This window comes from Podarcis muralis, chromosome 6 (assembly GCF_964188315.1).
Source record: "Podarcis muralis chromosome 6, rPodMur119.hap1.1, whole genome shotgun sequence".
NCBI classification, from domain to species: Eukaryota; Metazoa; Chordata; class Lepidosauria; order Squamata; family Lacertidae; genus Podarcis; species Podarcis muralis.
The window spans coordinates 76551486-76562048 of NC_135660.1; the positions used below are offsets into that span (position 1 = coordinate 76551486).

The window sequence follows — 10563 nt, forward strand, 5'->3', positions numbered from 1 at the left end:
ATTGTTTTACTGTCTTTGGCCATCTTTATTTGATTGTTTATTTGTACCAATTCAAGTAACACTTCTTCAGACTGATGAATGGTCACTCGCCTCTAGTAAACAACTACATGTTTTGCAAGTTTTGAGCTGAATTCAAAGTGCTTATGTTGTCCTGAATAGCCTGGGACCCAAATATCTTAGAGAATGTCTTTCCCAAACCAACCTGTCCTGGTTTAAAATCAGCTAAAGAGGCTTTCGTGGTGATCCCTACAAGTGATGAGGTCAGAAGTACAAGGGTCTATATCAGAGCTTTTTCAGTGTCAGTTCCAAAACTTTCAAATGATCTCCCCAATGAAGTGCATCGTACTTTTGGAGATGAGGAAGTCTAATTTGTTGAAATCATTTTGTACAGTACCATATTGGTCTGAATATAAGCTGCACCCGAATATAAGCCGCACCTTTAAAATTAAAGGGGTGGAAAGACATAACCCAAGAAGGAGTGGGGGCCAACGGGACAGTGCTTTCACTCCGCCGCCCGCAGCAGTGCTTCCAGAGGGTCAGCACCACCATAGCCCCTGACGGGATGGGCAGAGAGAGGCAGAGGCTGGTGGGACTCACACGCCCCTCAGCAGGCTAAAGCTAGGCAGCACCTCGGGCTAGTGCCAGTCCCAGCACACCGGCTATATCTCCTGTTCCTCCTCCTAGCAGACCCCACTCGCTGTCTTGTCTGTGCTCCTTCCTTCCTTCTCCTCCTTGCCACATTCTGGCTCTCTCTCAGCAACCCCCCTTGCTGTGCCGCCATCTTGGGAGCCAGCCCAGCCAAAACCAGGCAACATCCGGGGACAAGCCTGCTCCAAGCCAATTTTTGTTTGTGAATATAAGCCGCAGATAACCCTACTTTCCTCACAAATCTCTGACTATTCCACCCTCACTTCATCACATATAGGCTTCAAATCATTCCAAGTCAACAAGTGTAGCATGAAGCTTTCAGAACATACTTACTTATAAATTAAGAAGAGTACCTACATTTACATGGCAAATAACCCATTTTCATGTTCTATCAAAAAGCTATCAGCCAAGTGTCTAAAATATTTCAAGATCACAAACAGTTAAACTGAAGCTTCACTACAACTTCTACCAACAGTGGTAATCAAACAAAACTCTCTGCACTGCTTGTGCTCTAAAGCAGAAATGCAATGTCAATTCTCATGAATTCAGCAGTAGAGCTCTTTAAGGATGAATGCTGTTGACAACAGAATTTAGCTTGCTACTTCTGCTTTGTCCTTTGACTATTTCCTACCACGTTTACCAAAATTGCTTCTTTGCTGGGTGAGCTGTTGCTCTAATCTTTATGTAACCTTTCCACAGCCTTCTTATCTAGAATCCTTCCAACAGATGTTCCCTTTAACCACATCCTTACCAGGACAAGCTTGTGTTTTATACAGATAATAAAAGATATTAAATAGGAAAGGGAGGCTTCAAGGAATATCATGATTTTATGGGACTATAAATTAGAAGCATAAAATGAATTAGGGAAAACTGGCACCACTATGCATGTATCTGCTGTATTACTACTTGTAAAGGACAGAAAAGATAATATAACCATTCTTTAAGCAAACTCCCAACTGTATCATCAAGATAAGTTTTCCAAAGTGACCAAACAGAACCATTACAGGTTTTTTGAGGAATTCAAGTAAAAAAAAAAAAATAGTTAGAACATGTGCCCATAAAGAGTTGTCTCAGACTACATTTGTAAAGGTCTGGGTAAAAGAGGCACTAACTACCAAAGAACATGCACTACTCATGAAGAATAGTTTATACCCAAAAAAGGGATGTGACACTTAGTACCTGACAGTCAAAGTCTGCAGCTACAGAAAGGGGAAAAGGATAGCCCTACACGGATTGTCCTTCATCCCTCTTAATTTGGCATGGCACCTACATACTTTCATTTCACCTGCATAAGGAAAGCAAACGCCTTCAATCAGCTGTTGTTCATAAACTCATCCAGCTCTGGAGAGAGGAAAAGCATGGAAGATCATATGTGTAATAGTACAAAAGCTTTCCATTAGTATGGCATTTCGTTAGCAGAGCTCAAGCTTCTATCAGGAGGCAAACATTAAGTAACCTCCTCCCAACTACTACTCATGATTGCACACACCAGAGTGTTATCAAGAAAGCCAGAAGGCAAGATCAAACCCTCTTCACTATGCACATAAAGATCATCCTAGCACTTCTGAACACAAGATCTCTCTGAAATATAAAGAGGTTCTGCTGGTTCTACAGATCAGAGATAGCTAAACTGTGCCTCTCCAGGTGTTTATGGACAACTCTCATCATCTCTGGCCAATGGCCATGGCGTCTGGGGCTGATCAAAAGTTAGGCAACATGTTCTAGATTTTGTGTTTTTGGCTTTGTAGCTGCAAGAGCTATTAGCTTGTACTATCAATTGGAGGAGGCAACATTTACAAAAGCTACATAAATCATTATGATTACTGTGCATCTCAGCGTCAGATTGATTACAACATCTCTAATCATAACTCACATTCCTATTAAAAAAAAATGTATACATAGCGGCTGCGTTTCTGCATCATGCTAAACCAAAGCTCAGTGCAATGTGAATTAGAAGAAACAAGCAGCAACAAACTGCAAGCTTATTTACTTCCCTCTCTTTTCCTCCCATGTGTCTGGACTCCGGAAAGAGTTCAGAAGCGTTTTGTTTCAAGCTTTGATTAACCAGAGCTTGCCATGCCATCTGGATCCAGAACTGTCATCAATCTTAACTATGTTTAGTAGAAACAAACCTGCTTCAATAACTACTGTTTGAAGGTGACTTGTTTGAAACTAATCATAGCTAAGCAGGTTTGTCAGTCCAGAGTCCGACAATTGAACATGTTAAGTGAAATCTTCTGTATTTCTCCTCTAGGCTGGACAAGAGTATGGCGGGGGGAAGCAAGCTCATTGTGATTTGTTCCTACTAAATTATGGTTTAGGATGACATGCAAACAATGCCAAATTGACAGTCAAGCAAGTGACCCGCTTTTAAAAATGAATTAGCATCTTCAGTCTTGGACAGTAGAGCCCTACTAACTTAAAACATTCCCTAACTCTCTGTCTGAAATTTAAGCTGCTGAGGGGGCGACATTCTGTGAGATGCCAGACTTCGAGTGTCCAACTATGCGTTTAGGAAAGTAACAAATGTAGTAATTTCCTGGATCACAGCTTATGTGATCAGATTTAGAGATCATATACTGTAATCATATAATATATGTGTATACTACCTTAATTTGATTATCTATGCAGGCACGTGCTTAGTGAATGAACACTTGTTGTTTTATCAAGTGTTTCAGGAATCCAGATGAGTATTACTCTGTGGGATTTAATTTGAGCACACCAGAGATTTCTGGTAAACATGATCTGTTTTTCTTCAATTCTTGAGCAGGTGGATTTTGCTAATGAGGATTATTGCTCTATGATTTTCAAATGAACCTCACCTCCTGTTATACCTTAGGTCTTTTATCCAACTTTTAGACACATTTTCAGAAACTAGTAACATTAAAATACAGGTAATTACACCACAAGCCTCCCCTTACAGCTATGCATAAAATGCAAAAGCAGTTGCACATTATGCCAAGTGAGCAAAACAGAAGCACAAGCAAGTCAGTTTTGTGCTTTCCTTGCTTCTGCAGTAACATACAAAGTGCAGACCCCCTGATCTCATACGAAGTGATTTACATGTTCTATTTTGTAGGGAGGATACTTAAGTCCCTACTCTGCATGTTACCAAAAAGACAGCAAAAACAGAACCCTGTTTCAGTAGCATTCTACCTCTAGTTTTACAAATCTGTTTTTTTCCTCACAACAGCAGGACGGGGCTTGTCACCTGACAGGGCAAAATAAGTTCATTAAAATGTTTATGGGAGTTATGGTGGGTTGGTCATTGGATTGCCACTTAATATAACATTAAGTGGCATTCAAGTGCTGTTCTTTTTAAACAATTTTTAAGCCTTGCACCACTCTCCAGGATCTCTGCAGCCTCACCCGTAAGCTAGATATTGGAGAGTCCTGGGGGTATGTGCCAAGCAAAAAGCCAAACTTCTGCAACTGCAACTGCCCCCTCCCAGGACATTTCTTCTGCTCCACTCCAATTTTAGATTTTTCACTTCATCCACAAATGGCTAAAAAATATCAGCCATAGTTTCAATCATATTTCTGTTTTTCTTACTTCTCTAATATACAAAGTAGATATTTTGACATTTCTGCAGAGATCTTGACATTTCTACATCACTATAGAGGTGCCTTAAAAATAATAAAGGAAAGAACAAAAGCAACCATACTGAACTTGTCATAAAAGTTATTTTAATCTTAAAAGCTAACACACTACTTAATCACACATAAGTTGGCAGAGCCATTGTAAAGGGAGGAATCCATCGTTGTTTGGGCAACTTCCACTCATACTGGGTGCGGATTCACCTTTCCCTCCGCCGCACTGCACACCTCCAAAATGTGCTCCAGAAGATCCCTCAACCAATTCCTTGCTTCCCTGACTTTCAACTTGCAGCTAAAGTGAGCACAAATTTATTAAACGTTCCAACTTGCAAATATGTGAAGTTTATGAAACTTCATCTCTCACAACCAGAAATCCCTACGCATAAGCCCATGCCATGGAACAATTAAAGTAGAGGATCTGATAAGCATCTGAATCTGAAAGAAAACATTATTTGGTCAAAAGAGTGGCCAACTTGCATGGCTGACTTTAGTTGTTAACTCTGAAATTAACTGTATTATCCAAGCTTACCTGCTATTACAGTGTTAACACTGCTGCTTTTGAGGTCACCATCCTCCATATTTCTGTTTGAGTTCTTCTCTTTTAATCCATGAACAGCATTCTCGAAAGACACACATTTGCTGGACAAAATATCTTCACTGATTGACTGAGTAATTTTGCTATTAGATTCAAGTACAGAAGAGAAGTCGCCAGACTGAGATGGTTCGACTGACTCCAACTGAGAAGAACCTTTAGCTTGTGACACATTCTTTGAAGATACTGGCAGGGATTCTTCATCACTGTCAAATCCAAATGGGTCTTCTATTGCTTCCTCTTCTATTTTGGGTTTCTTAGGAATTTCAGAAATGTCTGGCTTGATGTTGGGCCTCTTCTGTCCTAGCTTGGCCATAAAGGTAGTTTCTCCCCATTTTGTACTAAGAGTAGTCCGTTTGTTGGAAAAAACTTCATCAAATTTTGAACTGCCATTGCCCCCTTTCCTGCTATACGTCTTCCCAAATCTGGATGTCATTTTGACAACTGTTTCATATTCTCTGTAGAAATAAAAAAATAAGTATCTTTTAGAATACAATTTTTACTACATTTTATTACATTAAGAGTTACACAAAGAAGCATCTTTCAAATAAGCAATAATTACAAGAAACAATACTCATGGCACTTTTACAGAATATCAGCTAAAGCAGGGCTGTCTAACCTGTGACCCTTCAGACATTACTGAACTATAGCTTCCATCAGACCCATCAGAAATGATGGGAAATGTAATTCAGAACCTCTGGAGGGCCACTGGTTTAGCTGCCGCCAACCTAAAATAACACAAGTTATGGATAAAAAATTAAGTTCGTCATCTTAAAATCTTTTTCACACTACATTCACAGACTGCACCTGACATTAGGGGTTTTTTTTTGGGGGGGGGATGCATAGTTAAGCTCCCTTTCAATTGTTTACATGATCTTGTTTGTTTTTATACTACTGATGACATGCCGTTCATATTAGAAAGTATTCGCATCAAGCCTTAAAGGCAAGGTAGAAAATTTGGCCTTTACTATTCCATCAGACTGCAACTGAGGCAGAAGGGAAGCAGGACCACTCCACCAGCTCCGCAGATGTTTTAGGCTTCTTCTCTCACTGAACTGTTGTCATCTAAGCTGGTTGTTATAAGAACCCAACAACATCAAGAAGTGGTTCTTGTGCTTGCTAGTTTCCATCTTCCCTCCTCAACGCTTTTGCCTTGTGTGTCATGTCATGAGGTCAGAGACTACTTTTTAAAAAAGATTATCTACAAGCTGTCCTGGGAAGCTTTTTGGTTGATGAACAGGGCAAGAATGCTTTAAATTTATCAAGTTAAACCACGGGAGTGGGGGGAAGGGGACATAGCTCATAGGTTATGGGTACAGGCTTCTGCCTTTGACCACAACACTTTGGGGGGGCTGCTGCTTCTAAAATGATTAACACCAGTGGCTCACTCCATGACTCTGATGCTACAACCATAAACAGCTTTAATCATCAATGACAGCACAGCCTGTTCTCCTTGTGGTTTAAACCACAGCCATAATATTAGCTCTCCTCTTAGCAGTAGATGGCCCATGCTTCAACCATGATATGGAATCAAAACACTATTTGGGGCTCTTATCTTAACAGTGAGTCTCTTTGTAGTTTTTCTAACAACTTGGGACACCAGCTATATTGTTTTAATAAACATTCCTGAACCTCCTAACAGATGATAAAACTACTGACTGTGACCACAGTGCATCCTACTGAAATTTCAAAAAGAAAACATCCGAAGACTCAATATTTTGAGTGAGGGAAATAGTTTCTTATCAGCATAGAAGACAAACATTCTGCTAAAGAGAAAAAAGCTGATGTTTCAATATACCAGGTAAGTATTTCAACACACAAAATTCAAGACACAAAGCTTGTACAAGAGAAAACTGCAAAAAAAATCTATTAACTGTTAATCCCATTTTACATACATACATATTAAGTAGATTAATTTTCAGTATTTCATTTTATTTCTGCCTATAAGGTAGCAACTGTGGCAACCTTTCTTTCGGTTTATGTCCCATTCATGGGTGTAGCCAGGATTTTTGTTAGGGGGGTCAGAACCTCAGTTAGTTAAGTATTTTTATTGATTTTTATTGATTGGGGGAGCAGCTGTCCCCACCCCACCCCCCGGCTACACCCATGGTCCCATCTCAATCAAAGCACATAATTCCCTACAGACCAACACACAACTAAGTCAGTGTTTGCAAAAACAGCCACAGATTCAAATTGTCTAGACTCTAGAACAGTTCTGTAGAAGGTAATACAGTAGACAAAAGTAAGTATAATGCATTGACTGATTTGTTATCAAGCCATGAAAAGCATCCCTAACAACTAAAATCCTGACATTCTATGTATCGTACATTGTTCAGGAATACCCTAAGGCTGTGGATCTCATCCTCTCAAACATAGGCATCCTTACGCCCACAAGACTAGAAGAAGATTGTTTTATAAACGCTGTTGCCCTTATCATAAGATTTGTTTCTTTTTAAAACCCTATTGTCATTTTAATTCTTCAAGCTTTTTAAAGTTGCTATTTGAAATATGTGGAATATTTTATTAAACCAGGGTAGATTTATTACTAGACCATCAAATGATATATGCATACATACTGTACTAGAAAATGCTGGTGAAAGGGGCAATTCAAATATGACCTGTACTGGTCTCGCCCAGTATCAATGTTGATACACTGGTGCAACTTGTCAACCTATGCTATAGGGGTGGTTAATAATAATAATAATAATAATAATAATAATAACAATTTATTTATTCCCTGCCCATCTGGCTGGGTTTCCCCAGCCACTCTGGGCGGCTCCCAACAAAATTAATGATGATGATAATCATAATAATAAAGCGATAAAACATCAGACATTAAAAACTTCCCTAAACAGGGCTGTCTTCTAAATGTCAGATAGTTGTTTATTTCCTTGACATCTGATGGGTGGGCGCCACTACCGAGAAGGCCCTCTGGCTGGTTCCCTGTAAACTCACTTCTCGCAGTGAGGGAACCACCAGAAGGCCCTCAGACCTGGACCTCAGTGAATGATGGAGGTGGAGACGCTCCTTCAGGTATACTGGGCCGAAGCCGTTTAAGGCTTTAAAGGTCAGCACCAACACTTTGAATTGTGCTCAGGAATAGTATTACTTGCTAAAGGACAAATTACATTCAGCCACACACACCAGTTTTTAGAACAGCATCTTGCATAAACTGCCTGGTAAATAACTTGTTTTACTTTACTGTGGAGATGGGGAAACCTGCAGCCCTCCAGATGGACTCAACTCCCACGAGCCCAAGTCAGTAAAGACCCATAGTGAATGGTGATGAGAGCTGTACTACAGCAAGGTTTGGCGGACCACCCTACAATTTCATTTGATTAGACTAGGAATTATTTAAGTTCAAAACACTGAAGTTGATCTAAAGTTCTGAATCAGATCAAGCACACTATGAAAAAAACTAGCCTTGAAATGTTTGCAACTGAAGCACCTTCTCCTTTCTGCCTTCTACTCTTCCAAGAGTGCTTCAGTTTTACTTTGCAGCTCACAACCTAGCCCTTTCATATTCTTTGCTGACCACTAAGATATTAGTTAAGGCTGGGACAGTGAAAAAGAAGATCACAGAATATAAATGTGCAAAGTTTACTACATCATTAAGTATTAACGCTACGCTCATATGGTTGTTCAAAAAGTTATATCGAAAGCCACCTGATCAATCATTTTAAAGATAGCCTGCCTCAAGGGCCTTAATGTATTTTCCTGCACTGCTTCTCAGATCATGAAAGGCGGCCTCCCCCCTTTTAACTTAAGGCACGGGCGATGGTGCCTTATGACGGCAATGGAGGGGCGGGAGGATGAGGATACCGTGTCATCCCGAACGAAAACACCAAGTTAATGGAAGATGTCGTCATTTCCCTTCCGGTTTTCTCTTGACTGTTACCGTCCTCCCGCCTCGCTCCCCACCCACCCATGTAACTTGCAAGAGAGCAAACAGCGCCAGCGCGACCATAGGGGAAAGCGGGGAAACAGAGCCACTGCGGCCACTGTTTCGGGACAGGGGCCCTACGAATAATGACGGGTGGGTGAGAAGGGGGGGGGCTCTGAACCCGAGGCGGCGTCCAAGCCGCACCCTAGTCCGAGTTGGGGGAGGGGGGATACAGGACCGCACGAGAGAGCTTGGCAGGAGTTCGTACTTTGGGCAACAGCCCCCCGAGATCGGGAGCATCCCGAGCCGAAGCGGGCCGTTCCAGGATGAGGCCAAAGTCGCCTCCTCAGCACTTACCCCGGAAGAGGCCTCGGCGCTGGGAGTCGACGCCTCTCTCTCGCCTCGGATTCCGACCCACCTGATCGCCCCAAGGACCCCTCGCTCGCAACCGCCCCGGCTCTCGATTGGGGGCGAAGGGAAGGGGGGGGGAGAGGAGAAATGCAGGGCGGCGGGTTAAGACCCTCGAAATAAGCAGGTCGCAGGAACCGATTCGCCGCGCACGTCTCCTCGGGAGTCACTTGCGCCGCGATCCGCTAGGAACCGAGTCGTCCTGCCCGGGATTGCAGCCCCCGATCCCGGTTAAGTGCCATGGGGGGCAACCGGGGAGGAGTATTTTTTAAGCTTTAGGGGGGGGGTAGGGAGAGAAGATCCCTTGCTTGGTGTTTAGTCACAGAAACGCAGGCCATTCGGGCTTCGGAGTTAACGCCTCCCCCTCTCCTTATGTACACACGTATATTTATCTACGGATTCCCTCCCGGCTTCACCCTCGGGGCCGCCTCGCCTTCTGCGGCCTTGCGAGGCTTCCCGTCGTGTGGGAAGGCGAGGAAGAGAAAGCAGGCCGCCGCCGCCGCCTCCTCACCCAGCGCCGGAGATCCCGGCATAGGCCTCCGGGAGTTCGCTCGGCCTCTCTCTAATTCTCCACACTTACCACAGCGAGGCCGAGGAAGCGAGCACACAAACGCACAACCACAACCGAGAAACGGAAGGGGAGGGGGGGAAACGAAACCTGCCGGGGTAGGTGGAGAGGGACGGGGGTGGCGGGGCCTCCGCCGGCTTCGCTCCCAACGGCCGGGCTCCCGGGCTCTCTCCTTCCTGCCCTCGCTCGGTGCCTTCGGGCGACGCCCCCGGGGCCTCGGGCTCCTCCGGCCGCCTCTCCTCACAGGCCGCCCGGGCTAGAGCGCCGGCCTCGCGTCCTCGCAGGAGCCGCCGAGCCGCCGCCACCACCGCCGCCGCCTCCTCCTCCGGCTGCTGCTGCTGCGCCGCCGCTTCCTCCGCGCCGGGATTATCGCCGCCGCCGCTGCTGCTGCTACTACTAGTGCGGCTGCTCTTTGAACAGGGCCCTGGACCATCTCTCCGCCATTTGCCCCCCGCTCCTTCCGTCACTGCGCTCACACACTCGGCCTCCCTCCGTCGCCGCCGCCGCCGCGGCCAATCACGGCCCGCGTTGCTCAACCGACGAGCCGGGCGACGTCGCGCATGCGCCGCCGCCGCCGCCGGCCGTGTTCGGGCGCCCCCGCGAGTGCGCGCGCGCGCCAGCCAGCCGAAGGGCTGATAGGATTTGTAGTTGGTGTTCCGTCTGGCTGGTCGCAGCTCCTTTCCTCGCCCCCTGCTCCTCCTCGCACGCGCACAGTCATGGTGACTTCCCTTTTTGGGGACGCGTTTTGGAGCCTCTGGAGAGTTCTGCAAACCGCAGCAGTGCTGACTCAGTGGCCCAAGGGCTCCCTTGACAGCTTACCTACTTAATATCCCCTGTTTTTTGTGGTCTGGCTGTTGGATGCGTTGC

At 44.6% G+C, this 10563-nt stretch overlaps 1 protein-coding gene across 2 annotated transcripts in view; it reads right to left on the minus strand.

Annotated features, from left to right (window-relative positions):
* Positions 1-10197, minus strand: part of WAPL (WAPL cohesin release factor) — a 41399-nt gene extending 31202 nt beyond the window's left edge. Inside the window, exons 1-2 of one of the 2 annotated variants that reach the window (XM_077930579.1) lie at positions 9791-10197; positions 4775-5295 (exon numbers count right to left, since the gene is read on the minus strand). In XM_077930579.1, the coding sequence (XP_077786705.1) occupies positions 4775-5273 (499 nt within the window). In that variant the 5' untranslated portion in view covers positions 5274-5295; positions 9791-10197. Of the gene's footprint in view, positions 1-4774; positions 5296-9708 lie in introns of both variants that reach the window. The other variant, XM_028729282.2, reaches the window with a different exon arrangement.
* Positions 10198-10563: the final 366 nt, after the last annotated feature.